At 30.1% G+C, this 26,169-nt stretch overlaps 12 protein-coding genes across 12 annotated transcripts; 7 read left to right on the forward strand and 5 right to left on the reverse strand.

The window, feature by feature from the left end:
- The first annotated feature begins 1,258 nt into the window (after positions 1-1,258).
- BX663DRAFT_501236 (uncharacterized protein) lies at positions 1,259-2,666 on the forward strand. The gene is made up of 5 exons (XM_051526454.1): positions 1,259-1,539; positions 1,604-1,654; positions 1,727-1,801; positions 1,881-2,126; positions 2,193-2,666. The coding sequence occupies exons 1-5, from the start codon at positions 1,326-1,328 to the stop codon at positions 2,375-2,377; spliced, it is 771 nt and encodes a 256-aa protein (XP_051384959.1). The 5' UTR covers positions 1,259-1,325; the 3' UTR covers positions 2,378-2,666.
- A 395-nt stretch (positions 2,667-3,061) lies between these two features.
- BX663DRAFT_501238 (Elongator complex protein 4) lies at positions 3,062-4,812 on the forward strand. The gene is made up of 4 exons (XM_051526455.1): positions 3,062-3,630; positions 3,714-4,048; positions 4,116-4,275; positions 4,336-4,812. Exons 1-4 carry the CDS (start codon positions 3,198-3,200, stop codon positions 4,737-4,739), a joined length of 1,332 nt encoding a protein of 443 aa, XP_051384960.1. The 5' UTR covers positions 3,062-3,197; the 3' UTR covers positions 4,740-4,812.
- Positions 4,813-6,332: 1,520 nt separating this feature from the next.
- Positions 6,333-7,104, forward strand: BX663DRAFT_501241 (synaptobrevin-domain-containing protein). The gene is made up of 5 exons (XM_051526456.1): positions 6,333-6,389; positions 6,470-6,645; positions 6,709-6,840; positions 6,921-6,940; positions 6,998-7,104. Coding segments are annotated over exons 1-5 (387 nt in total). The 5' UTR covers positions 6,333-6,387; the 3' UTR covers positions 7,055-7,104.
- On the reverse strand, positions 7,098-8,515 carry BX663DRAFT_529898 (rab-GTPase-TBC domain-containing protein; the record flags this gene model as incomplete). The annotated part of the gene is made up of 7 exons (XM_051530280.1): positions 7,098-7,169; positions 7,231-7,325; positions 7,403-7,456; positions 7,515-7,604; positions 7,803-8,099; positions 8,238-8,280; positions 8,390-8,515. The coding sequence occupies 7 exons, from the start codon at positions 8,513-8,515 to the stop codon at positions 7,098-7,100; spliced, it is 777 nt and encodes a 258-aa protein (XP_051384962.1).
- A 1,246-nt stretch (positions 8,516-9,761) lies between these two features.
- On the forward strand, positions 9,762-11,900 carry BX663DRAFT_501251 (uncharacterized protein). Its single transcript, XM_051526457.1, has one exon. The coding sequence runs from the start codon at positions 9,865-9,867 to the stop codon at positions 11,872-11,874; it is 2,010 nt and encodes a 669-aa protein (XP_051384963.1). The 5' UTR covers positions 9,762-9,864; the 3' UTR covers positions 11,875-11,900.
- A 629-nt stretch (positions 11,901-12,529) lies between these two features.
- BX663DRAFT_501252 (uncharacterized protein) lies at positions 12,530-14,604 on the forward strand. The gene has a single exon (XM_051526458.1). It carries the CDS (start codon positions 12,603-12,605, stop codon positions 14,544-14,546), a length of 1,944 nt encoding a protein of 647 aa, XP_051384964.1. The 5' UTR covers positions 12,530-12,602; the 3' UTR covers positions 14,547-14,604.
- Positions 14,605-15,404: 800 nt separating this feature from the next.
- On the forward strand, positions 15,405-16,633 carry BX663DRAFT_430520 (NADH ubiquinone oxidoreductase subunit NDUFA12-domain-containing protein; the record flags this gene model as incomplete). The annotated part of the gene is made up of 5 exons (XM_051522805.1): positions 15,405-15,561; positions 15,632-15,695; positions 15,762-15,894; positions 16,169-16,429; positions 16,505-16,633. The coding sequence occupies 5 exons, from the start codon at positions 15,405-15,407 to the stop codon at positions 16,631-16,633; spliced, it is 744 nt and encodes a 247-aa protein (XP_051384965.1).
- A 155-nt stretch (positions 16,634-16,788) lies between these two features.
- On the reverse strand, positions 16,789-17,763 carry BX663DRAFT_501262 (uncharacterized protein). The gene is made up of 2 exons (XM_051526459.1): positions 17,586-17,763; positions 16,789-17,506 (listed from the first exon to the last, which is right to left on the reverse strand). Exons 1-2 carry the CDS (start codon positions 17,718-17,720, stop codon positions 16,895-16,897), a joined length of 747 nt encoding a protein of 248 aa, XP_051384966.1. The 5' UTR covers positions 17,721-17,763; the 3' UTR covers positions 16,789-16,894.
- Positions 17,764-17,999: 236 nt separating this feature from the next.
- On the reverse strand, positions 18,000-18,887 carry BX663DRAFT_501264 (uncharacterized protein; the record flags this gene model as incomplete). Its single annotated transcript, XM_051526460.1, has 4 exons — positions 18,748-18,887; positions 18,526-18,677; positions 18,330-18,467; positions 18,000-18,274 (listed from the first exon to the last, which is right to left on the reverse strand). Coding segments are annotated over exons 1-4 (404 nt in total), but the record flags the coding sequence as incomplete, so codon positions are not given.
- A 471-nt stretch (positions 18,888-19,358) lies between these two features.
- BX663DRAFT_430000 (SURF1 family-domain-containing protein) lies at positions 19,359-20,385 on the forward strand (the record flags this gene model as incomplete). Its single annotated transcript, XM_051522771.1, has 4 exons — positions 19,359-19,552; positions 19,637-19,904; positions 19,984-20,098; positions 20,189-20,385. The coding sequence occupies 4 exons, from the start codon at positions 19,359-19,361 to the stop codon at positions 20,383-20,385; spliced, it is 774 nt and encodes a 257-aa protein (XP_051384968.1).
- Positions 20,386-20,509: 124 nt separating this feature from the next.
- BX663DRAFT_549851 (Mysoin-binding motif of peroxisomes-domain-containing protein) lies at positions 20,510-22,834 on the reverse strand (the record flags this gene model as incomplete). The annotated part of the gene is made up of 6 exons (XM_051531174.1): positions 20,510-20,623; positions 20,691-21,061; positions 21,140-21,313; positions 21,406-22,501; positions 22,569-22,684; positions 22,783-22,834. The coding sequence occupies 6 exons, from the start codon at positions 22,832-22,834 to the stop codon at positions 20,510-20,512; spliced, it is 1,923 nt and encodes a 640-aa protein (XP_051384969.1).
- Positions 22,835-23,408: 574 nt separating this feature from the next.
- Positions 23,409-24,051, reverse strand: BX663DRAFT_416013 (uncharacterized protein; the record flags this gene model as incomplete). Its single annotated transcript, XM_051522350.1, has 4 exons — positions 23,409-23,688; positions 23,747-23,863; positions 23,943-23,964; positions 24,024-24,051. Coding segments are annotated over 4 exons (447 nt in total), but the record flags the coding sequence as incomplete, so codon positions are not given.
- Between the last annotated feature and the right edge of the window lie 2,118 nt (positions 24,052-26,169).

Genomic DNA, 26,169 nt, shown 5'->3' on the forward strand with positions numbered 1-26,169 from the left:
TCTCACTATGAATCAACTTGCTGCTATTGGTCTCAACTCCAAAGGTGTTCCACCTCTGCTTGCATGTTGTTTTTATAGTCAAATGGTTCATTCTCAATTAGATTATGTTCTTGCAATTAGTCCTCTCTCTGCTAAACTTACCAAAGCACTGGATACCTTTCAAAATACATGCATTCGACGTATCTTTGGTGGTCACTCACGGTCCTCGGCGAAAGTCATGCTTCATCTTGTCAACCTACCATCCATGAAGACCCGTATTGTAGTCCTCCAAGCGCAATACCTCTTCCGAACTTCCCAATTACCAGCAGATACTCTTCTTGCCCATCTTTTGCCTCATGTTCAGCTCTCAAATAGTCATTCCCGCTGGTATAAATTGGCTCAAACTACATTGTGGACACACCTATGCTCACCAAATATCTCAACGCTCGACCGAAAACAATTCTACACTCTTCGTGCTAAGTTCCTAGATGATCAATTTCAAAACCTTCGTCAAGATACTAACTCCCTCCTATTGTCTTCCTCACGCCCCACTCTTGAATTGGATCCCATCCTTTACTTACCAATGACTACCTTAGAACGTAGCCGAGTGCTTCGATGGCGACTTGGCTGGCTACCGGGTGGTAAACCTAAAGGATGTACATCATCGTCTCTACATGCCTACTTTAGTCAAAGGTCCTATCTCGTTCCTCCTCAACTTGCTTCCACTACATAAACCTCGTCGTCCTTCTGATTGCACGAGCTGGTATACTTTATGGCCTATTATTTATACGATTCTACATGAACTTGATTACTACTTTCATGATGAATTTCCTCTTGATCCTGTCGATCCTGGTCTCCAGCTGTTGAATTGGTTATCCAAGTAATAGTGTGTGTCTTCCTGGTCACTTTGGTCTTATTTGTATTTAAATTGTTTCTTCTCACTTTTTCGCTTTTTCTTCCTTATATTTTCTCTTAATTCCAAAATACTGCTCTTTTTTTTTTCCCTTCTTGTCCTTTAGGAAGGTTTTTATTCTTATTTCCCCTCTATAACTGGCTCGGGCAATATTGCGCATTTATTTCATCGCTACCTGCTCAATGCCAAAAAATTAAAAAAAAAAATAATAATAAACTCAGACTTTAATCGTATTTTTCTTTCTTAAAATAAGATTGGTTGAAAAATATTAGCGACTCATTGCCTGTGTGTGTGTGTGCTTTTTACGTGTCTCATTTTTTTTTTTCGCGGAGATCCATACGCGCACACTCTTTTTTTTTTATTTTTTTTTTTTTTTTAAAAAACAGAAAATTTTGCCAATAAAAATAATTTCTTTTCTTCTTCAAAGTCAAAAATGTTTATGCAACATAATAGGACAAGAAGGTCAAAAAGGAATGAAAATGATGTTCAGAATTCAGCTATTTTAAACAAAGGAAACAAAGAATTTGGTCCTTCTAGTGCAAAGAATTTAGCTGAACATTCAAATAGAACTAATGAGAATCTTGCTTTGAAAATAAAATCAAGTAACCAAAAAGTCTCTCTCAATAAGAATATTAATGAAAAATCAAGTAATTTTACGCATTTGTTTTATTTTATATATATAAAAAAAAATTACTTATACATGTATATTAGAGTTAAAAGAGAATTCGAACATTCCACTTAAAAGATCTAAATCAACTATTAGTAAATATAGAGCCATATAAATATTTATATAAACTCATTCCTTTCATTTATTAACTATTGAGGAAATTATAGATTCCATTCATCAGCCAGAAGCTAAAAAACAAAACATACAAGGCATTGAGCGTACATATCGTCATCATGAAGAAGGTAGTAATTTTAATCAATCTTTTTTTTTCCCTTTTTAATAAATAACTCCCTCCTTTTTTTTTTTTAAAAAAAAAAATAGAATTGGAATGGGCTCCAGCTGGCCTTGACATGGATTTTAGTCCATTTGATAGTAAAATTAATGAATCAAGCTACTTTGCTAAGGAACACATGTTACAAGATGATTATGAAGAAGATATTGAACAAGCATTTGAAACAGAAGAGCCTACTAATTTTATTAAGCCTATCGAAACTACAGTACAAGAAATAAAAAAAGAAGAAGAAGAAGATATGTCTAGAGTCGAATATGGACCTCCTAGAGAAGAAGGTAATATATATGTATATAAATTTTTTGGACAAATTATATACAGTTAACTTATTGTATAATTTATAGAACTCCCTTATTTACCTGATGAAAGTTGCATTATTGATGTATCCAATTTCGATCCTTATGTTGATTTATCTGCTTATGAATTAATGCGTTTATTCAATCAAGATTTAGAATTTACATTATATGAAGATCAAGATGTGCTTGATCAAATTGCTATTGCTTGTATTGATGATGATAATCTGGGTTAGTTCTACAATGTATAGTTGCATACATACGTGTACTTATGTATTTGTTTATTAGAATTTCCTTATGAAATTAATGAAGAAGATGTTGATACTAAAGAAGACTTTACTTGTATTCCATTCCAAGATCATAAGTTTGATGTTGATTATTTCATTCGATGTAATTAAGCCAGTCTTTACACTACATATTTTATGCGTAGTCACTTTCTCTTTTTTTTTATTATTATTATTGAAATTATGTTAAATGGGTAAGTGTGTGTATATTTCCACTACCTTTTCTTTATTGTATATTTTCTCCTTATATTTATAAATATATAAATAATAAATGAATTTTTTTTATTTAAAGTTTTATTATTCTGTATATAATAAAACAGTATGTAGCGTCTTTACTGCATTTTCAGCTTTAGGCAAAAAAAGAAAAAAAAAAAAAAGATGTAATGTTCACAAGACTATTCATTCAATAGAAACGAACGATGATCTGTCTATTCTATTCAATATAGGATGTCTTATAAAAAATACTAAATGAAGAATCGGAAGGTTAGATAAACTTCCTTTCCCTGTGTGTGTAAAATAACCATTGTATAGCGCATCTTCTTTTTAAATTATAGAAAACTACTCATTATAGGATTAAAAAAAAAAAAAAGCTAAATTATTAATTTTATATCATTTTATAAAATAAGCTATTGTGTCAAAAGAAAAAAGGATTACATTGGCGGTGATTTAATATTTCAACCACAAGATGAGTCACGGCGGGAGACTACTCCCAATGGGTTTTTTTTAATACTTTTTTTTTTTCTTTAAATATTCTTTATTTGATTAATAATACATGAGTTTCAAAAAGCGTAACGCAGATCAGCAACCCAAGTTACCGCCTGGTACAAGACTTAGTGCCTATAATGGTCAGCTACTTATTTCTACTGGTGTCCCTTCGTTGGATGATATATTAGGAGGTGGACAACCAGTAGGCACAATTATGCTCATCAAAGAAGATCGTGCTACGACTTATGCACAGCTTTTACTCAAATATTTTCTTGCTCAAGGTATTAGTTCAGGTCATCATTGTGCAATTGCTTCTCGTGATGAGGATCCAGAAGAAATGTTAAAAACACTCATGTGGTTATCAACTTCAGATCGAGACGATGATGAAGAAAGTGAAACAACAAAAAATGCACGTAACAATGCTGAAAGTGATCGTTTAAAGATTGCATGGCGTTACTCACATTTAAAGCGCTTTGAAACAACTGTAAAAGCCAAGCCAGGTAACATATATATATATATATATATATATACTTGTAATAGTATATGTATGTGTGTATTCATTTCATTTATGTTATCATTTCAGCTTCACCTACTTCTTCGCCTGTTACCAAATCTTCAGATCAAGCAGAAAAGACAGGCGATGAACCAAAGCCTTATTGTAGCCAATTTGACTTGACAAAGAGAATACCATCCACAGTTTTAGATGAGGCAAATACACATATTATGCATTGGGGAAATGATATAGAGGAGACAGATAATCAAGATGATTACAAGTGCTTATTAAATGAAATCCAAAAAGTCGTTTTGAAAGGCAATTTCAGTTCTGCTATACCCGTTGCTCCTGGTACACCACGTCATGCGTTAAGAGTAGCTATTCATTCTTTAGCATCACCAAGTTGGAGATCCAAGTCACCTCATGTAAATAATGATCCTTGATTTAATTACATAATAATATGACTTATATACCATATAAATACATATATAGGACTTGTATAAATTTTGTCATGCACTTCGTGGATTACTTCGATTTTCATTTGGTACAGCTATTATTACAGTTCCTGCTTATCTTTATGATGAAGTACCTTATGTTATAAAACGTATTGAGCATATGGTGGATGCAGTTATTGAAATAGAATCATTCGCAGGTAATTTTACAGACTTATACGCACATTATGTATTCGTTGTTTATATACTTTTATTTTTAGGTGACCCCGTACATAACGAGGCTGCTTATATTCAAAATTACCATGGCTTTTTCCATGTTCATAAACTCCCTGTTTTAAATTCACTTTTACCTCCTAGTACCAAGTTATCTGTATTATCAGGTGGAGGTAGCAACGATTTAGGATTTAAACTTCGTCGTAAACGATTTGCAATAGAAACCTTCCATTTACCTCCAGAAGGAGGCGTTGTTACACGTCGAACTGAGCCGCCATCTTCAACAACAAAAACTAATAAAAGGAATAATAGTGAACAGCAATCAGATGTTATCAAGTCAAATAGTAATAGTATCGGTTTATCTTCTCTTGCAAATCGTGGGCCTAAAAAACTTGGCCCCGGTGTAGGCTGCGGTTCTCTTCCTGGTAAAGTGGATCCTCTTGAATTTTAAATTATAGTAAGAGTTCTCTTTTCCATTAATAGTAAATAAATAAATAAAAAAAAAATAATTTATAATAGTAGATATATACTAAATGAACTCTATTGATTTCGTATTGTTAAATCTTTCTGTGATGGACTGTCTTGTTTATCATTATTCACTTCAATTTCAACTGATTACAATCATAGGAAGAAATATCTGATTATTACTAGGTCAGAAGCTAAATATGTGTATTATAGTGAAAGTTAATACCATATACATATATATTTCATTATACTACATGAAATATTTTCATATTTTTCAGTTATTAATGACAGAGCTCCCCTAATTGTTTCTTCATAAATTAAAGGCTTTACTATAAGCCTTCTCAGTTAAAGTAAACATCATTTATTATAATACGGTGGTTCATATAACCAGCAGTGAATAGACGATCAACATGATGTAGTTTTGAAGGATTAAATTTGAAATTTGTTATTTGATCTCTTAGAAACTTTAATACCCACCCCACTCTTCTTTGTATTTATTCCTAGTTATTCAATCATCCTTGGACATATTAAAGGTCTTGCTGCAGTATTTTTTTTTTTAAGATTATATACTTGAACCCGTGATATCTAAACAAAACAAAAAAAGAGCTAATTTGTTACAAGTTAGCTCTCGAGCGATGACAAGTTATTAATATATATCATATCAAGAATAGTCTTTTATGGCTATAATAAAAGGAGTTAAACTTGAATTTTGTATACATCTTCTCTATATGATATTTACTTATAAAGAAGTATTTTACCACTAAAAGCTATCGGAGTCCTAATATAAGTTTTTTTTTTTTTTTTTTTTTTTTTTTTTTTTTTTCTATTGTGCATAAAACTGTCATTTGTTTTGTCTGTTCAAGTCTTTAATTTTCACAAGTTCCATTAATAAAATGTAAAAGCTTTATGCATACATAAAAACTTGATTATAGATTTTAAACGGTTCCAGCTCAGAGATAAAACTTACGATAAAGCCATTGTTCCTTTATCGCACTTTTTATTATTAAGCTGGACTCTTGAATGATATATTACTATACAGAGTAGAGCCAATACAGCCTCTAGCATTTTGATCAGTTTTCTAATAATAAAATATGTATAAATGTATATCTTCTTCTTATCCTTATCTTCTGAAGATATACCTTCTCCTTCACGTTCATGTAGTGTGTTACTTTTCTATAAATTACAAGTCATATCTATGTCTGTTGCTTGAAGATTCCTTTTCAAAAGACTCTCCTTTAAACAAATGTGTGTGTGTGTGTGTGTTTAGTCTAGTTTACTTTACTATTAAACAAGTCTTCTTACAATTCCCTTCATCAAAAACTATACTAAAACTATCCCCCCTTTTTTTTTTCATGCTCATGTTGAATTCATTCATTTAGGTCAGCTTCCATACTAGGTTTGCTTTCCTTTAATATTTTATCATCGCTATTTTTAATTTGCTGAACTGTTCCTTTTACTTTTATTTATAATAATTGATTTTGGATCTGACTAGAGTTAAAATGATATCTTGAGCTCATTGGTCAGAAAATAAATAAAATACATAGTAGTGTTTCATTGTACAGAAAAATTCCCAATTCTCTTTCTCTTTCTCTCTCTTTCTCTTTTTCTTTCATAATATAGAAAAATATAATAAAATGTAAAAAAAAAAAAAAGATACAATAAAATTATTTATATAGAGTAAGCTTCTTATGTATCAAAATCTTATATCTTATTTAGGTCAGAACCCTACGATCCATACATTCCTAATAATTCTCGTGGGGATGGAGATGGAAATAATAGCAAAACAACTCGAGTGCAACAACAAGTAGATGAAGTTGTTGGTATCATGCAAGAAAATATTGACAAAGTCATGCAAAGAGGTGAGAGATTAGATGATCTTCGGGGCAAAACAGGTAAAAAAAAAAAAAAAAAAAAAATGAAATTATGATTGATATAGTATTAATGGTCAACATTAGAGGATTTACAAGCAACTGCAGGCCATTTTCGCCGTGGAGCTAATCAAGTACGTAAGAGAATGTGGTGGAAAGATTTGAAATGGAAGATTATTATTGCTGTAACAATTATCGTTATCTTGGCTATTATTATTGGTAAGTACGACAGTCAAGTATATTATATGGCTTGTGTATTTAATTCTCCCCCCTTTATATATTCATATTTATTTGTGTAGGCTCCATTGTTGGAACACAGGTAAATAAATAATATTTGTATTTGATAAATTTTCAGCACAAATAACATGTATATTAGACAAGAGGAAATCATAGCGAAAGTAGCAGCCCTCAACCAACAGCAAGCAGTGCTTAATTTTATAATTATTATTTATTAAAAAAGATTATGTATAAATCTATTATAATTCACCATCTTCGTTCATTTGTCTCTCAATTGTTTCATGTCTAAAATTATAAGCATCTGCAATAATCTAAAAGTCATCATGAATAACCCTTGTCCTCTATTTTATTTTATTTTAATGATATACTTACCATTTCCATATTCAAAGTGGGTAAACGAAGTAACATGGTTCTAATTTCTGATTGTTCCAAGTCTTCAAGTGCTTCCTTCGCGCTTAATAGAATAGCTAATTTTAAAGTATTCAAATGTTAAATAGAAACATATACATCTGTATTTTTTTTTCTTAAGTTTAATCTAGTTTACATAAGCAAATATATGGATGAAAAGCGAAAGGATCTGGTATTGCAAAATAAGTGTCTATAGAATACTTTTTTTTAATACCATGTTTTCATCTATCTTGACCATTTTTTTTTACCCCATAATCGAACCAAATTCTCTAATTTCATTTCTTTTGCTAATAAATTTTGTAGCCAAGAAGTTGACCATTCATTAATATCGACTTCTTCTTCATCAAAATAACTACATAATTCAGGTAATCCACAACGAAATAATGTCATAAATTGTGCAACTTGTTCTTTTAAACTAAAAGTGGAGTTATATTCCTCTAAATAAAATATATTAAGTACACCCATTTTCTCTTTCTCTCAATCTCTCTCCTTTCAAGGAAGAAAAAGAAAAAAAAACGATGTCCACATTATATTACCTATTGCATTCATAAGTCGTTCAAAACAGTAATAAGCGTCACATTCAGTTTTCAAAATAAAAATAAAAGGAGCACATAAAGGTACTAAATTAGGACTATATTCTACGTCTCGATTTGCATTTAAATAAGCCAAGATGATATTGACAAATGACTGAACATATTCATTGCCTTGTATTTCAGGCACCCTTCTCTGATACCTCGAAACTTCACCTCGAATCCTTTTGGCTATTTCATTATCAATTTTATCCATTTGCTCATACTCTTCATTTCTTGCTTTACTCGAACTTAATTCCTTTGCTATTATTAATATGTATATGTATATACATATATACATTATGTGTAGACAAAAGATAGAGAAAGAAGTATGGAAATGGAAGATATTATTACTCTTTCATTTTTCTTTTATAAAGGCAACAATTTATTTGTAAATCTTACAACGATCCGCTTGTTGTACGCCTAATAAATATTTCCAGACTTCCTAAATGTATATATATACATATACATATACATATACATACATACATATATATAAGAGTTAACACATTCACAACTCATTCGAATGTATAAAACGTGCGCATGTATATTACCCCTCTTAATTGGTCTGGTATACCATGTCTTGATAATATACGCAATCTTTCTAGATCAACATAAACTTCAGATTGTAGGATTTCGTGAAAATCATTCAAGTAGGATAATTCTTCATCCTGATTCATATTTGTAAATTGAAATTATTATTAAAATGGTAAGTTTATAAGAAATGATATATTTATGAATATATATATAAAAAAAAGGGAAAAGAAAAAATACAATTGCTAATAGAAATAAAATATTTTTTTCTTCTTTTTTAATCGTGTCTCCTATTAAAAAATCATGTTATTTACATAAAATAGATGAACAACTCAATACTTCATTGCTGGTACTACTTTATCTAGATTATGTAATCAAATCCGTAAAAGGTAACAAATAGCTTATGCAATATCGTCTTTTTATTCGATAAAAAAGTCTTCTTATATATCACAAATTCATAATGGCAAATGAGTATTTACTTTGTTTTATGACGTAAAATAATAAAATATATACTTATTTATATAAACTTCATTGTAGTAAAGGACAAATAGTTATCACGTTAAGATGGTCGTATTGATTGGCAAGAAGTTTATTTTTTTAAAGTTATACTTAGTAGCGTATTAGCTGTTACATATAATTGGCAAATGACATTTAAACTACTGTTTGTTTGAATCAGTCCAGGACAAGTATCTGCTAATCTACTCTTTACTTTCGATATAATAAACATGTTTAGATGTTATATCGAGGAATTTATGTGCTGTATATCACAAGAATAGTCGATATTAATAACTGACACTACATTTCATAAGAGACCAGCAGTTCTCTATCGTATCTAAACTCTTTATATGTATTCACTTATAGGTGGTACTACTATACTTTGTTCTTGTCATTTACTGCTTCAAAAAAAAAAAAAAAAAAAAAAAAAAAAAAGAAAAAAAAAGTAGATATTATGAATATGTGTCACCTTGCTTAGTTTTAGATGTACTCTAATTTTATGCAACATTTATCAATCAGATTAATTTTTCAGCTGTTTGTATTATTAGCCCTAAAAGCAATAACACACACATTCACATTTGGGAGGGGTTTTGGAAAAATTTCTATTATCAAAAAAATTTCCTTCCCTCCCCCCCACCTTTTTTAAAATTAAAATTTTTTGCTTTCATAGGGCTCTTTTTTTTTTTAACCTCATCGTCTTATCTAATTATTATTCAATTACTTATCATTGGTCTTTATTAAATCAAATTATTAGCAATAACAAACCATTCATGATATCATTTCACTTTTCTATCCAATCACTATTTAAGAAAAAAAGGGGGTGAAAAAAAATATAATAATGTTAACAGTTAAGAGTACCACATATAGATTTATAATAAGGCACAACAAGATATTATTCATATATTAGCTTAGTTTTCTTTTTTTTTATCCTTTTTTTTTATCCTAATCCTTTATCTCTCTCTCTCTCCCCCCCTTTCATACTATTAACATATTATACAGAATGTCATTTGTATTGAATTCTTTACCATTTGAAATAATTGAAATTATATCTGCAAACATTTCTAAACAAGATTTACTAAATGTAATATTAGTATCTAAAGCATGGTATCATCGATTTCATGCTTCCATATATCGATCTATTTCAATTGATAACTCTACTAAACAAAAACAAATTATATCTGCCTTTCGTACAAGTCCTCTTCTTCCAGGTCATTTAGTTCATTCATTAAGTCTATCCAAGATTCATTTCTCTGAACATGAAATAATGGAGTTACCTAAATTATTTCCTGATATTGACACATTGAACATGGATTGGCATATATGGGGGGATATCGACTTTCATACTTACTTTGATCCAGATGCTCCCATCTCTTTCGTACATCCTCCTCAAGGTTTACCTCCTATGATACATCAGTTCTTTCACCATTATGGTGCTCGTCACTTGAGACATCTTATCATTGATGCTACTACCGCTACGAATGAAACAACTGACATTTGGTCTATCTTGGCATTATGTCCACATCTTAGGACACTCAAGTTATATAATTTAAATCATGAACATATCATTACCTTGGGCTATCTAGAAACAATTCATCAATTATGTCCTTCCTTAATCACGCTAGAGATCAAATGCACTCGAGCAGATCCTAACCCTGCTTTGTTTCATCATTTTTCATCCTTCAACCACGGTCATGAAGGAAAGGAACAGGATGCGATCATTCGATTGAAACCTACTATGCTTCGTCACTTTTCATTATCATCCAAGTCAGGATCCTCAAAGTGGCCGATTTGGTTACCTTACTTTTCATTCAAGTATCCTCACCTCGAGCATTTAAAGTTCAAGCATTGTGGTTTAGGTGACGATGGCTGTCTCAGTCAGGGGATTCCTAAACAAGTCTTCCAACTCTTCACGCATGGTTGTCCTGAATTGAAATCGATTCACTGGAGTAAAATCAGGGTCGATCACGATCAACAAAATGGCTTATTCAGTCTCTGTAAAGAACATCATGATGAAACGAAACAGATCCAACCCTTTCTCTATTTAGAACATATAGAGGCCTATGAGAATTTTAGACTACCCGGTTCATTGCATTTCTCACCTATTGTCCAACAAGGTAGTCTGATGTCCAACTTGCTCACTTCACTTACCATCGGTCAGCCTCCAGTGGATGTCACGACTCATCAAGTCATTCGAGCTATTGGACAATGTAAGAATTTAGTGAATCTCAAGATTCAAGAGTGCTTTTTAGATCCCGATTTAGCCTATAACATGGATGATATCTTGAAGTATTGTAAAAATCTAAAACGACTGTACATGAAGGATGTTGTTATCCAAGCATCATCTAGTAGTAGTAGGAATGATAGAAAAGACACAATAACAACAACAACAACAACAACAACAATAGCAGCAGACAGACATGAAAATCGACATCCTTTAAGAGAGTTCATCATGAAGCGTTCCTCATTTACAGAGGGAGCCTTTCAGGTTATCTCTTCTTACTGTCCAAACTTGAAACATGTTGCATTACTTGGATGCTATCAAAATGATCGTCGAGATCAAGTCAAGATTATATTAAATCAGCAGAGATTAACGACGTTAAAGATTCAGGGGCTTCGAACAAGGAACTATTATGCTGGATGTAGAATTCGTTTCTTTTCTATTAATGATAATGATTGGTATTACATGAGTCAGTTTGATATTCGACCTCATTCTGTTGGACGGAAATTATCTTTTCAAAAATTTCGTTATATGGAGTTTGCTCATCGACTTGACAAGTTGGATGATCGGGATATTCAAAAACTTAAATCATTAGTAACTACAAAAACGTTAAAGGCCTGGGATGTAATCGCTGTTAAAAGGAACGTTGATATACCTTATACAACCTCAATCGATTCATCTTACTGGGATCCGGAAAATATTTATTACAGTGGTTATGTTAACATTCAGTGTCAATCCGTACAAAACTTGTATATTAATAACAAATTAGTTATCTTGAATAATACCTTATAATAAACTCTTGCAAAAAAAAAAAAAAGAGCATAATTATGAAATAAGTTTCATTATTATTGGTTCCTCTGATATGTAAAATGACGAAAGTTTAATATAGACGTCAAGAAAAAAAAAAGTGAACTAAAGTTATTTTAATAAGACATCTCTCTCTCTCTCTCTCATATAAAATAGAGTTAATAATGATTGTATATCGAAATCTAAAAAACTTTAATAATTTAAACATCTATGAAATAAAGTTGCCATATATAGTAATATTTCTAATGGTAATATCTCTTTCATCATCTTCATCTTACTTTGCTCAGCGGATGAAAGTTTTCGATCATAAAGCAAGAGTTAAAGACACCCTACTTTTTTTTTTCCTTTATTTATTAGTAATTAATCATTCTAATAGTTGCCTAAGATTTACAATAGACTTTCAGGGCATAAGCTTACAGAAATAATAATAATAATAGTAGTAATAAAAAAAAAATAGTCAACGTTCAATACCATAATTATGGATTTAAATGTACACCATTAAAGGGAAAAAAAAAAGAAAAGAAAAAAGAAGATGTAATTTCATCATTTATTTCAGGCACCGTCGTCATCATCATTTAGTTGTATTTTACATACAAATATTTATATTCATATACACATCTTTTTCTTTCTTTCTTTCTTTCTTTCTTTCTTTCTTTCTTTTTGCATTTAGTAAACTTTTGATCTTCTTCTTCCCCTTAGTATTCATATTAGAAATGAATTCATTCGTTTATTTTCCTTTTGAAATTATCGATCAAATAAATTCATATCTTTCCGACAAGGATAGATATGAACTTGTCAATATAAATAGAACATTTCATAAAGTATTTACAAGACTTCTTTATCAAAGAATTACGATTACAACATATCAGCAATATAAGCAACTTGTAACTTTATTTACAAGTACTCAGTATACAAGTTTACCTTTAGGACGTTGTGTCCATCATTTGAAAGTTTTATTAGATCAACTATCAGAAGAAGAATTACGAACTATTCAGAGGCTTTGTCCAGCCTTACGATCTATTCATATTGACTGGAGGATATGGAATTATCTTGGATTCGTTTATCAAAATAAACTAACAACTTCATCTTCTTTAATCACACGAAATTATCTTCCTCGCTCTCTTCTTCCCCCCTTTACAACCGAGTTTATAGCCCATTATGGTGCCTCTACATTGTCCTCTCTTACTCTAGACTTGCATAACACGATTCATATTGATGGCAGAGACATCTTGAGTTACACACCTCATTTACGAAATCTCACACTCATGGGAATAAATCAATACGATAATATCACATTTGAATTTGTTGAATCCATACATCAATCGTGTCCCCTTTTAGAGGATCTAACGTTAGAGGGCGATCGATCAGAGATAGATGACTTTAGTTTAATATGGAGGAGGGGGAGTCCAGATGCAAGTTCTGCTATTTATCCACGTATGAAATCATTTAAACTCCAATGTCAATACGGTGCTGAACGTTATCAAGATTGGTTACCGTATTTCAGTCTCAAATATCCAAACCTTCTTTCGCTTCATTTCTATCATTCAGGGACAGGTAAGGATATCATCGAGCCTTGCCCCCCAGAGATCTATCGGGATTTCATCAAGAGCTGTCCTCGATTGATGGATATACGTTGGCATCAGATATCACCTGATTTTGAATTCTTTCATGAACTGGATAAAGCGAAGCATCAACGTCTAAAGGTATTAGATCTATGTGATACAATCCCTATGCCCTCTTTACTTTTAACTCTCTTATTTGAAAGTCGCAATCACATTTTCTGTCATCTCACAGCCTTCACATTCGGTCCTTTACCTCGTGATACAACCCCTCATGAACTAATTGAATCGATAGCGAATGCTTGTCCTCAACTTAAAGAATTGGGTTTACGAGAACCTCATTGTAACTTGAAAACTCCATTTAAAATTGATATCATCTTGAGTCATTGTAGAAACCTTGTTAAACTTGAATTAGATCATATCGCACTTCGTGTATCCTTTAATAATAATAATAATAATAACAGCAGACTTCTAACAACAACTACTACTACTACCGCCTTTTATCATCATCCTCTTCAAAGTCTTATCATGCATCATTGCTCTTCCTTTGATGGTGTCTTTGAATATATCTCACCACGTTGTCCAAATCTAAATTATTTATCCCTCTTTGCTTATACACAACGGGATCGACGATATAAAGTTCAAATTCATTTACCACATCAACGACTGAAAAAAATTGAATTACATGCCTTACGAACAGAGTCCTATGATGAGGAACGACGTATTCGCTTCTTTTCGATCCATCAAAGACCCTCTTTAAAATGGTATTTCATGAACGAATTTGATATATCGAATCAACAAGAGATGGTGGAAACAAGATACGGTTACCGTCACGACCATTACCGACACATGGAGTTGGCTAAAGAATGGGTCACTTTAAATACATCTGAGGTTGAGTTCTTGCAGTCTTTATTATCGAAACCCATTCCTTGGTCTGAAGTAGAAAGAAGGAAACGAGCTTATCTGGATGTGATGGAACATTCTAATTTGGTTGCACAATGGGATCCTAAAGATATCTATGACGCTGGCTATGTTGATTTGGTTTGTGATTCGATAGATCAACTCTGTATCAATAAAAAATATATCTATTTTAAATAAATAAATAAATAAAGAAATATGCTTGAGGAAAAAGAAGTTCATTTTTGTTTTTCTTGGCTATATAAAGAAAGAAAAGATTGAAAAAAAAAACTATTACATTTATTAACAACTACTTTATATATAAATTTTATAAAAAAAAAACAAGTTATTAGGTTTTGTTCTCCTTTCAAGACTATTCTATATTATGTGTGCATATCTATATATATCTTAAACAAGTCATTAATCTATTATTATCTACTATCGATCATATATACTGCAAGAAACTACAGTTTCTATGATGTCAGAAAAAAAAAGTTAATATCTGAATAGGGGAGTGAACATTCTGTATACATAAACGAATTGAAGAGAAAAAATAAATATATAAATATATAATTGATTCTGTAGTCTTTATTATTGTCTTGAAAGATATAGTAGTGTGTCACTTTAGAATTCAACCATAGAGTAAAAAAGTAGTCTTTAACAACTTTACCTTTTAGGATTTCTTTATTCCAGTACGCTTTTATTATTATTTGGCCTTATAAATGGAAGCATTGTTCACAAATAATAGTAAAAGGGATTCTGATTTTATAATAGGTCAAATACTTTTCTTTTGGATTTTTTTTTTAATAAACGTCATCATTGTAGTATATCCAATCAAATAATTCCATAGAATTATAAGGTTATGCTAGTTGTATGTACAAGGGCGAAAAAAAAAAAAAAAAAAAGAGCAAATTGATGGAAAAAAAAGCAGCCAATTATATTAATAAACAAAGTAACATACACACATACAAATGAATATACACATATTTTTATCATTTCCTTTCTTTCTTTTTTAAAAAAAAAAATATACTACATTACCCTACAATTATATAATTACAAATGTCAACCATCGGACGTACATTAAAGAATTTTCTAAAGGTTGGACCTTCTAGTTACATTAAACAATTAGACACCATCGGTGATACTAAATGGGGTCGTCTTGTTGGCACTGATGTCAATGGCAATAAATATTTTGAAAATCTTGATGAAATTTCCGGTACATGACAATAATAAATGAACAACAGCAATTTAAAGAAAAAAAAAATACTAATTAGGGTTTTTATTAGGTCGTGAGCGTTGGGTTGAGTATGCAAGTAGTCAACCTGATAGTGGAGATATCACTCCTGAATGGTTAGCTGATTAATTTAATTTATAAATTTATATACATATACATCGATCTAATATTCATTTATTCAGGCACATGTGGTTAAATCGTCTTGTTCAAGAACCACCTACTGAAATGAATTACCAACCCAAGAAATGGTGGAGTGAGCCCATTCCCAACTTTTCTGGTACACCTAAAGCATTCAAAACGTATAACACTACCACAGTTAAATTAGAAGCTTGGGAGCCTATTGTTAAAGCTAGAGAATAAAATATCTATATTGTGTTTTATTATTATTAGTAGCTACACTTATTTATTACACATTAAAAAAAAATAAAATAAAATAAAAAGAAAAAACAAATGACTATCTTTGCGCATGAAAGCAGCAGTAGCAAAGAATAAGATTTAATGGTCAAACTCCGCTTATTTTATCTTTTTATTATCATTATTAAAAAAAAAAAAAAAAAAAAAAAAGACGGCTATTACTGAGAGGAAAAAGGGACATTTATTTATTTTGTCAACAACAATGTCATTTGCAAATACAAAACAACAAATTCATTCACTTTATCGATCTTACTTACGATTGATCAAAGAATGGCCCATAGATAGAGTGAGACCTAATCGAGACATGAAGCAAGTGTTAGAAAAAAGAGTGGAGGAATCATTCCGAAGAGGAGGCAATGCTAGTTTAGATTTAAAAAGGGCTCGTAAAGAACTTGAAGCTTTAGAAAGCTTATTAGAGAATAATTATAAAGAAAAGGTGAATTGCATTTACCCACCCTATACTGGAAATTTCTTATTATTAACTTGATAATAATCAAAAAAAAAAAAAAAGTATTCTATCTCAGATAAAATCCTTAAACCAGCAGGAAATCCCAATTATTATTCAAAATTGATATCTTCGTTAGAAGCAAGTAAAGATAAGCAAAAAAGGAGTATTTTTATGAGATTATTTGGAAAATAAATCAATAATGTGATGTAAAAGAAGAAATCAATTCCTACTTCTTTTACGTGTTTGATAATATCATGCATATAAAAATATACATAAATGGATATTATTGATGATATAAAAATTTATATTAGACACGTGATTTGATTTTTTTTTTTTTTATAATATGATTATGATTATTATAAGGTTAATTTTATTTAATGATTATATATTTGACATAATGACGTATTTACAACCACCCAAGTAAGTGTTCTGATTAAATACTCTCTTTGACGATTAAGAATCTTTCTTAGTATTATTATCTATTGTTGGTACAGTATGACCCAAGGCAGCGGAAGTAGCAGCACGACGAGCAGCAGATTCTCTGATAACATCCTGAACTTGATCTCTAGCTGCTTGCTTCTGCTTTCGATCTTTTTCCAATACAACACTATCTGACAATAAACTATGAAATTTATAATAAATACCTACCAACATGGAGATAAAGGCAAGTGCCAAGGTAGCCTTGAATGTAAGCTTTTTGAAATGAATGATGAAAGCCGTGAATAATTCAAAGGCACTGTTACGATGAGGGAAAGTCTTGAGAAGACCAAAGATAGAAAAGGATTCAATAAGGTCAATCACCAAGTTAAGTATAGGAAGCCATACACCAGGACGAATGGCTCGTGGAGCATCCTTAAAGGCCCAAGTACAGAGAGCAGTGATGGGGACTGTACGAGTGATAGCAAAGATAACATCATAGAATAAATAAGTCAAATAAGCTTGTCTACCTTTTGCACCATAACTCTTTAAAGCATAATAAACTTCATTAGCAGTTGAAGGACTTTGATATTCGAGAATATCCAAGGTTGGCTCACCATCTGCATCATAAGCCAAAGGATTGATAATCTATATTATCTTTTTAGCTCTCCTTCTTATCAAACTTATCACGGAGAAAGAAAGAAAGTTTATGTGTGTGTTGACTTACCACTGAATACTTATAAAGTCGATCTAAAGTAATCTTGGCAATCACAACAGCAAATATAAGAATACGTGCATTGGTTACTGAGTTGGCTATAAGTCGAGTAAATTTAGGAAAGGGATCTAAGTTAAATTTTAACATGTCTTTTTTTTTTTGTTAAATAATGTAATGAGGGAAAAAAAATTTATTTAATAACATGTGTATTTTTATATGTTTTTTATATGTCAGAAATTAAATTTGTTCAACATAATAATGATGTTAAAAAAAAAAAAAAAAGTGACTTTACAAATATAGTTACTTCCAATAGTAAATGGTAATTTTCCAGGATTTAACTGACATATTTATAAAGCTTAATTGGTATTTTTTTTTATACATGATATAAATCAAAAAAAAAAAAAAAAAAAACCATAATGAATATGCTTATATAACAATTGCCTTCTTTTGTTGTCTTCAACACTAAATTCTTCTACTTTGTTAATTTTATTAGAAGGCTATTTATACTACTTGTATTTTTTTTTTTAGCTTGAAATACTATCATATATACACAATCTCAGTTATTATATAATAAAAGACAATCATCTGTACAACAAAAAGATTGTATAATAATTAGGCTTTGTTTATTATTCAGGAAGATCTATTTGGTATGAAGACTGGGGCTCATTAAAATCGCCCTTTATTTTTTCATGCTTTTTAACCTTAAAAACAAAATGTTAGTATTAAAACGCCATCTTATTTCATCTTATTTCTTACTCTTTCTTCTGCTAAACGCTCATTTTTCTTTTTCAGTTTTTCTTTTCGTACGTCACTCTTATTACCACCACCGCCTGCGGTTAATTCAACATTGATTTGTCTCTTTTTAAATAGTGTATGGTGAAAAGCTAATGCTTTCTATCAACAGAATCATTTTAATATCAGCGTTAACCCTTTTTTTTTTTTTTGTCCTTACATTAAGATCTTTGGCATTTTCAAACTCCATAAAAGCAAACCCTTTTGGCTTTTTAGTTATTTTATCTGTCATAAGACGTATAGACTTGATTTCTCCAGCTGATTTAAAATGGATTTCAAGCTCTTCTTTGGTCGTAGTATAAGGTAAATTGCCTGCATATATAAATATATATTAGAATTAAATATTGTAATCATGAATCTTTTTTTTTTTTTTTTTTTTTACCAATAAAGATAATGTATCTATTGGCATTGGCATCTCTTTTCATCTTTTTATTTTTTCTCTTTTCAGATTCTTCTACATCGTCCGAGGGTACACTGATAGGTTCAGCTTTACGCTTTGTCTCTTTAACAGGTTGAAGATCAGTTTTTGATTCCTCTTTAGTTACCAATGGTGATTCTTCAATAGTTTCATCGGGTTGTGGCACGGCCATTTCTTCGGAAAATTGAGGCTTCTTGACTCTCTTTTTAAAAGCTTCTGCCTTTTTCTCTCTCTTTGATAGCTTTTTTTCTCCTGCCATTATAGTACAAAAAAAAAAAGAAAAAAAAAATTTTTTTTTAATGATCAGTAAAAAGAAAAGAATTGTTTTTTTTTTCTTTTCTTTTTTTTTTTTTTTTTTTTTTTTTTTTGACAAACTTATTATATGTATCGAAACAGTCACAAAGCATTATTTATTTCCTATTTTTTTTTTGGCCCCCCGCTTTTACTAAATAAACAACTATTACTCCATTCATTAAAAAGGGAAAACGATGTTGAAACGAATTGGCCAATCAAGTTTTTCAAACTGTGTATGGAATACCAGATTCAATCCACCCATGAAAAGAGTTTTAACGACAATGACGAGTGAAGAAGTATATCGACCCAAAAAGAAAAAGTTTGGATTGGGTACTGCTTTATTATGCACCATCCCTTTTGTTACGTTTGGATTAGGAACATGGCAAGTTCAACGTTTACGTTGGAAGGTCAATTTAATATCTACTCTTGAAGATCGACTCGATAGAGATCCGATTCCTTTACCAAAACGTATAAAGTAAGTTTGTTTGACCCTTTCTTTTTTTTTTTCCCCCACCTCGAGTATATTTATATACTAAATTCTTTTTCTCGATATATTTAGCCCTGATGTACTTGAGGAATATGAATATCGAAAGGTTTATGCAAAAGGACATTATAGACATGATGAAGAGGTTTTATTAGGTCCAAGGACGAGAGGAGATGGTAATGTAGGTTATTTTGTCATTACACCTTTTGAAAGAGATAATGGAACAACGATTTTAGTGAAGCGGGGTTGGATTGCGCCAGAAAAAAAGGAACAAAGTACAAGACCCGAGAGTTTAGAAAGAGGAGAAGTTGAAGTAGTTGGATTAATTCGTGTGAATGAGGAGGTAAATATATATAGAATAGAATAGAATAGACTTGTTTCCTTTTTTATACAAATTGATTGATTTTTTTTTAATTGTATAGAGAAATACATTTACACCAGATAATGATATAGAGCATCATCAATGGTATTGGGCTGATGTAGAAACAATGGCTAAAATGGCCAATGCGCAACCTGTGATGATTGAGCGTGTATCATGTAAGTAAAATGAATACCCGAGAGATACCATTTTATTTTATACTAACATGTTCATTTATTTTATTTTGAACGAAAAAAAAAAAAAAAAAGATTCGTCGCCTTCGAAAGAATATAGTTTAATTGAAAAAGGGATTCCTGTTGGAAGATCACCTACAGTAGAGATTCGTAATCATCATTTGAATTATTTAATTACTTGGTATTCACTCTCTATTGCAACTTCCATCATGCTTTGGAAACTATTAAGAAAGCCTCCTGTCAGACCAAGACAACCAAGGCGATCTTATTAGAAGAAGAAATAATAATAATAATAATAAAATAAAAATAACATTTTTATTAATTAGATAGAAAGAAAGAGTGTGAGTGAGTGACTGAGAGTGGGAGGGGTATATCTATTCTTATGATTTTTATACATTATTTTCTATCTTCTTCAGTGTTCAGGTCTAGATCTGTTACACGTTTATAAAGTACATTTTTTAATTCATACACCATATTTTGTGAATCTAATTGAGCAGCTTTCTCTTCAGCCTATAAAGCAGCATGAATGAATACATGCATGACTCCCTTAGCTATTCTTGTTATTTATTTTACTTACTTCTCTTGCACGTCTTAATCTCATCTCTTCAATCCTTTCTTCTCTCTTCTTTTTACTTTTCTCTTTCCCATTCTTTTCAACTACACCTGCTACAGCTTCATAAACAGATGCCTTTGAAGCTAAAGGCAAGTTCAAAATATCAGCTACATCTTCTGCATCCAACACTATTCCTTTTCCTTCTTTTGTTTCTTCTTTGTCTTCTTCTTCTTCTTCTCCTTGTTCCCTTTGAGTGTCAATGGTTGTCGTATCTACCTTTTTTGTAGGAGATAAAAAGGATTCTAAAATAATCCTTCCGCTTTCCCATTCAGAAGTTACAAATTCAAATTCCTTTTGGATTGACATGTATTCATGATAGAGGTTTTCTTTTGTTTCTATATATATAAAAAAAAAAAGATGTGTTTGTATTTTTTTTTTTTTGTTTGATTTGGTCAACTTATTGGTTCATTTACCTGAATTAAATTGCCGCACATGTTCGTTGCATAAATAAATTTTGGCTTCCAGTGTTCTTAATTGTTGTTCCAGAGAAGATAATTTATGCACAAATTTCTTGAGACGTTTGTCTTGTATTTGATGATCCGAATTTACTTCAGTTGTAGTTGCTGTACTCGTATTTGTATTTCTATCTAATTTCATGTATGTATATTTATTAGAACAGTGGTGAAAATAGAAGAAAAAAAAATCGAAGAAAAAAAAAAAAAAAAAAAAAAAAACTTACAAAATTCAGCATCAAGTGCTTCAATGATATCTTTTATACATTGTTCAGTTTCACAGAGCATTTTTTTCAATACGTCATTTACAATTTTCCATCCCTGTTGATAATCTAATCGAATTAAAAAAGAATTACCATCATGACCTTCAGTATTAGTAGTATTAGTAGTAGTATTAGTAGTATTAGTAGCAGTAGTATTAGTAGCAGTAGCAGTAGCAGTAACAGTAGTAGTAGCAGTAGCAGTAGTCGTCGTCGTTGACATGTTTTCTAAAGCTAATAAATGAACCATACATTCTCTTCTTTTTAAATGCATAATTTGAGCCAACTTTTTTAATTGTTCAAGACTGTTATCATCATCATCATTATCATTATTGACAGCAGAAAGAGAGGCAATTGAATGTACATTATACATGTCATAAAGAGTATTTACATTCTTTTTATGAACTACACTCATTAGATCTATGATAGCTTCTTCATAAATAATAAATGCTCTTCTTAGGATAGATGCTAATCGTTGACGAAGTCTTTGACATTTCTTTTTAGAGGACTTCATTTGTTCAATACGAGAGATAGGTGAATATGGTTTTGATAAACGATATCCTCGAGAAACGAGTTCGATCTCTTGAATGGTGATGAATGCACGATGCATTTTTGTATCCAATTGATCACTATGATCCATAAAGGATTGAACTCGATCAAGAGCGACCTGATAAAGTTCACGGATGGATTTACGTTGTCGATGACGATAATAAAAGAAAAGAGAAGTCGAAGTAGAAAAGAGAAAAGTGATGATAGGTAATTTTTGAGGTCTTAAAAAATAACGTTCGATACCAAACAAGATGGCAAGACTAGCGATGAGTTGTGTTGTTGTCGTACTACTCATGACAGTCGTGGTTGGTGTAGCTTGAAAGGGTAATTCAGGAAACTGTTGTTGTTGCTGCTTCTTTTGTTTTGAATTATTATTATTATTATTATAATGATGATGATGATGATGATGAACTGAAAGGGTTTCACTTAATAAGGGCGATGTTACAATCAAATATTTAAATTTTTCTTCAAAGGCTGATTCCTCTGTTCGAGGTAGTGAGATGGAAAAGGAACCCTATTCGTAATTTCTTTAATTAGAGAGGAAAAAAAAAACCGAGAATTAATAAATGAAGTAAAGTTACATGTAACATGGAATGTCTCCACATTCTTAACATGCTTGGCCTTTCTTTTAATTGAGTTGTATTTATTGACAATGTAGGTTTTTCAACTTTTATTGTAGCTTCAGCTTGATCAATAGCTAATAGATATGTAAAAAAAAAAAAAAAAAAAAAAGGTTAAATAAAAACAAAAAAAGATATGTACAAACAAGATATGATTTTTTTTTTTTTTTTTTACATTGTAAATATTCTGCAAAAGGTGAATCTTCATATACAATAAATTCTGTCATATTAAATAATAAATGAAAAAAAGAAAAAAATAAAAAAAAAAAAGCCGATGAATTTTCTTTATTTAAATTAAAAGCTGGGGAATAAATTATGATTATTTGTCAAAATTTTATTATTTACAAAATAAATTATATGTGTATACATCTATTTTTAAGTGTGTATGTGTGTGTGTGTATACAAATATACATAAATAAAAAAGGGTAGGAATCTATATATAATAAATTATATCAAAGGTACATTATAATAATATGAATACTTTGGAATTGGATTATAATAACAAGAAGAAGGTAAGGCTGTTGTTTGTTGTTGTTGTTGTTGTTGATGATGATGATGGCTTATAAAGAAAGAGGATGGTATAGAGGTTAAAATGGCTTGCATAGGTGGTAAAGCAATAGCGTGTTGATTATCTTCTATAAATGTGATAGGAGGACTATAACGTTTTATTGAATCTTCTTCAAGTGAATAAATAGGACTATGATAGTCACTTAGAGGAGATTGACTGCTTCTATATCCAGAAAGTTCTGTCATAGCAGAAGATATTGTTGAGTTACTTTGACAGCTTGATCTTCTAAGGTCTATTGAAGGCAATTCTATTTTATGTAAAGGCGCACAATAGAAAGGCAATTCATCTAATCTATCTTTCTTTTTATTCATTTCTTCTTGCTGTTGTTGAATATTATTCTTTTGTTCAAGTAACAGACGACGTCCGAGTCTTCTATTGATTTCATAATGAATAAATTTTTGTTTTTCTTCAGAGTCTTCTATTCCAAATTTTTGTCTAGCTAATCTATACACTCTACAACGTAAATCATTTCTTTTATTTTTATCTCTATTTTCTGCTCTCCATTTACGCATTCTAAAAGAAGAAGAATCATGTATTAGTATCATGAAATAAGAAAATAGGATATCTTTACCTTTCCGTTGTTTCTTGCCTGGAAGATATTTTCTTTGAATGACCTTTCCATCTCTTTTGGTCTCTGCTTCGAACATAAGGTATATTATGAATATTTGGGTTTTCCATATGACGTTTTCTAAATAGACAAGTAAGTAAGTAAATAAATATCATAACAGGAAAAGGAGAGAGAAAAAAAAATTTATTTATATATTTACAAGTTAGATCTTGTTGCAAATACTATTAAAAAAATGTAAATTATTTGCTTGAAATCATTTTATTTATTACTTGGGACTTACTTTTTGGACATTGAGAACAAGCAAATATATTATTTTCTTCTGACATTTTTTTTATAAGGTATATTTTGACATGTTTTTATTAAAAAATCAAGAAACAAATTAAAGTAAGTAAAATAAAAAAGTTTAGTTTTTTTTTTTAAAAAATAAGAAAAGGGTTGTGTTGTATTTATATTAAACCAATAATCAATAAAAATCAGGTCAAGATCACGTTGTCATTTTGAATTCTGTCATTACTTTATTTTTATTTTATTTTTCTACAAAAAAAAAAATTTAAATTTCAGACTTATTATTTGTCTTCTTTTTTCTATTATTACTTATGTAATGTAAAGAAATATATGATTTTATATTTCATCATTTTACTTTCCTTTTTTTTTTTGTCAAGAGCGAAAGTGTACTAAAATAACAATTTATTCCTTATGTATTTATGTAAAGTCTGTCTGTATTCAAGTATATATGCATCTTTAATCCATCATGTTTTCTGTTATATAATAAAATAAATCTTTATCAAATAATACTTCTTTCTGTAATCATGTTTACTTGGACTTGTGTTCTGTAACTCTATTTCTAAATCATAACGGTTCATAGTTCATCCGAAATAGTTTATATTACTACTGTTGATTTACGGTATTAGACTCCAGCTTCTAAAACATACGTGTATACATATTTACATTCAATGTCAAAACAACGATTAATAGAGTAAGCATATATACGCAGAGACTGTATATGAAAGAGGTCTTTGAGCTAGTAATGATAATAAATTTAGTAGTAACATACTTTGTCTTGGTATTAGTTTATTTTTATTTTTGTTTAATTTTATTTACTTATTTTTGGGTCATTGTAATAATAATAGTAAAAAAAGGTATTTTGTGATAAATAAATAAATTGTCTTCCTTTATCATAAATGCATATACATATTTATATAGGACAGTAAGAGACGTATTAGAATAGAGTAACTATCCTATCTCTATCAATAGAGTCTCGATGCTTCGAATACATCACACCAATCATTACTACTATTGTGCAGTAATTCGATTACTCATCTTTATATTATTTGTATTTATGACGAATTTTATAGTAATTGTTATATTTAAAATAAAGAACAATAACGTGTGTATACATAGGAGAAAATGACGGGGGGGTAGGTAGGCTATAAAATTGGAATAAACTTAATATAGCTGCTATCCTAGTACTATTACATATCTTAATTCTTTCTTTTTGTTAATATTCTTCTTTTTATACATTCTTTCCTTTTCATTTCACTTTTTTTTTTTTTCCTTCTTCAAGAAATAAAATGAACACTTGATTGAATATAGCCTTGAATAACTAATTATCTTATCATGGATATTATAAACTATTTATAGTTGAGATAACGTTCTCTTTGTTTTTGTTTTTATTAAAATATCTCTTATATTATTATTAGCAGTAGGGAAGTGGGGATTTAATTATTATTTGTAATAATTTGACCGCCAATAATACAGTATAAGATTACATAATACGTAAATGGCATTTACAATAACGAAACGAATCGAAATGAACTCAGTTTTAGCAGCAGTAATGTGATTAAATGATTTATCTGTTGTTTTTTTTTTTTTCTTTTTTCTTTTTTCGGATTAATTATTAATTTGCCTTCTTTCCTCTTATAAATACATATTTTTTTTTTTCGCCAAGAGGAATCTCGATTTTAAAATGTTTCAAAAATTTTAATACCAAATACTCGAATCCTGTGTGACTATTGAATTATGCGTATCAGAGTGTAGTCGTTGTCGTCGTTGTCGTCGTTGTCGTCGTCGTCATCTTGTGACTGTATGACAAGCTGTATTAGTATGAGTGTATATAAAAGCGTAAGTGTATGTAAGCAACACTTTACTAGATTCTCATTTATGATTTCTTAAACAACTTTATTTGTTTACTCATTCATATTATTTTGAGTTTTCACATTCTATAATAATAATAATAATGTGGACAACATAATCAGGCAAAGAAGGATATAAAAAATTATCATGTAATGGATTAGAACTAATAAATTTTATCTTGCTGAAATATAACAGAAACCAATAAATAAGGTATATAAATTTACTTCTTATAGTAAGAATTTATAAAAAACTGCTATTAGAATATAATTTTGTACATTTTAGGCAAAAACACG

This window comes from Cokeromyces recurvatus (assembly GCF_025118155.1).
Source record: "Cokeromyces recurvatus strain NRRL 2243 chromosome Unknown BX663scaffold_6, whole genome shotgun sequence".
Lineage (NCBI taxonomy): Eukaryota > Fungi > Mucoromycota > Mucoromycetes > Mucorales > Mucoraceae > Cokeromyces > Cokeromyces recurvatus.

What these genes read in the sequence shown, in the direction of transcription:
- BX663DRAFT_501236 (XM_051526454.1), top strand. Translation starts at nt 1,326, where the DNA reads ATGTTTATGCAACATAATAGGACAAGAAGGTCAAAAAGGAATGAAAAT. An exon ending in GAATATTAATGAAAAATCAA is followed by an intron (nt 1,540 to 1,603) that starts GTAATTTTACGC and finishes CATGTATATTAG; the next exon opens with AGTTAAAAGAGAATTCGAAC. An exon ending in ATATCGTCATCATGAAGAAG is followed by an intron (nt 1,802 to 1,880) that starts GTAGTAATTTTA and finishes AAAAAAAAATAG; the next exon opens with AATTGGAATGGGCTCCAGCT.
- BX663DRAFT_501238 (XM_051526455.1), top strand. Translation starts at nt 3,198, where the DNA reads ATGAGTTTCAAAAAGCGTAACGCAGATCAGCAACCCAAGTTACCGCCT. An exon ending in GGAGATCCAAGTCACCTCAT is followed by an intron (nt 4,049 to 4,115) that starts GTAAATAATGAT and finishes ATACATATATAG; the next exon opens with GACTTGTATAAATTTTGTCA. An exon ending in TGAAATAGAATCATTCGCAG is followed by an intron (nt 4,276 to 4,335) that starts GTAATTTTACAG and finishes TTTTATTTTTAG; the next exon opens with GTGACCCCGTACATAACGAG.
- BX663DRAFT_501241 (XM_051526456.1), top strand. An exon ending in TGATCTTCGGGGCAAAACAG is followed by an intron (nt 6,646 to 6,708) that starts GTAAAAAAAAAA and finishes GGTCAACATTAG; the next exon opens with AGGATTTACAAGCAACTGCA. An exon ending in GCTCCATTGTTGGAACACAG is followed by an intron (nt 6,941 to 6,997) that starts GTAAATAAATAA and finishes CATGTATATTAG; the next exon opens with ACAAGAGGAAATCATAGCGA.
- BX663DRAFT_501251 (XM_051526457.1), top strand. Translation starts at nt 9,865, where the DNA reads ATGTCATTTGTATTGAATTCTTTACCATTTGAAATAATTGAAATTATA.
- BX663DRAFT_501252 (XM_051526458.1), top strand. Translation starts at nt 12,603, where the DNA reads ATGAATTCATTCGTTTATTTTCCTTTTGAAATTATCGATCAAATAAAT.
- BX663DRAFT_501262 (XM_051526459.1), bottom strand. Translation starts at nt 17,720, where the DNA reads ATGTTAAAATTTAACTTAGATCCCTTTCCTAAATTTACTCGACTTATA. An exon ending in GACTTTATAAGTATTCAGTG is followed by an intron (nt 17,507 to 17,585) that starts GTAAGTCAACAC and finishes AAGATAATATAG; the next exon opens with ATTATCAATCCTTTGGCTTA.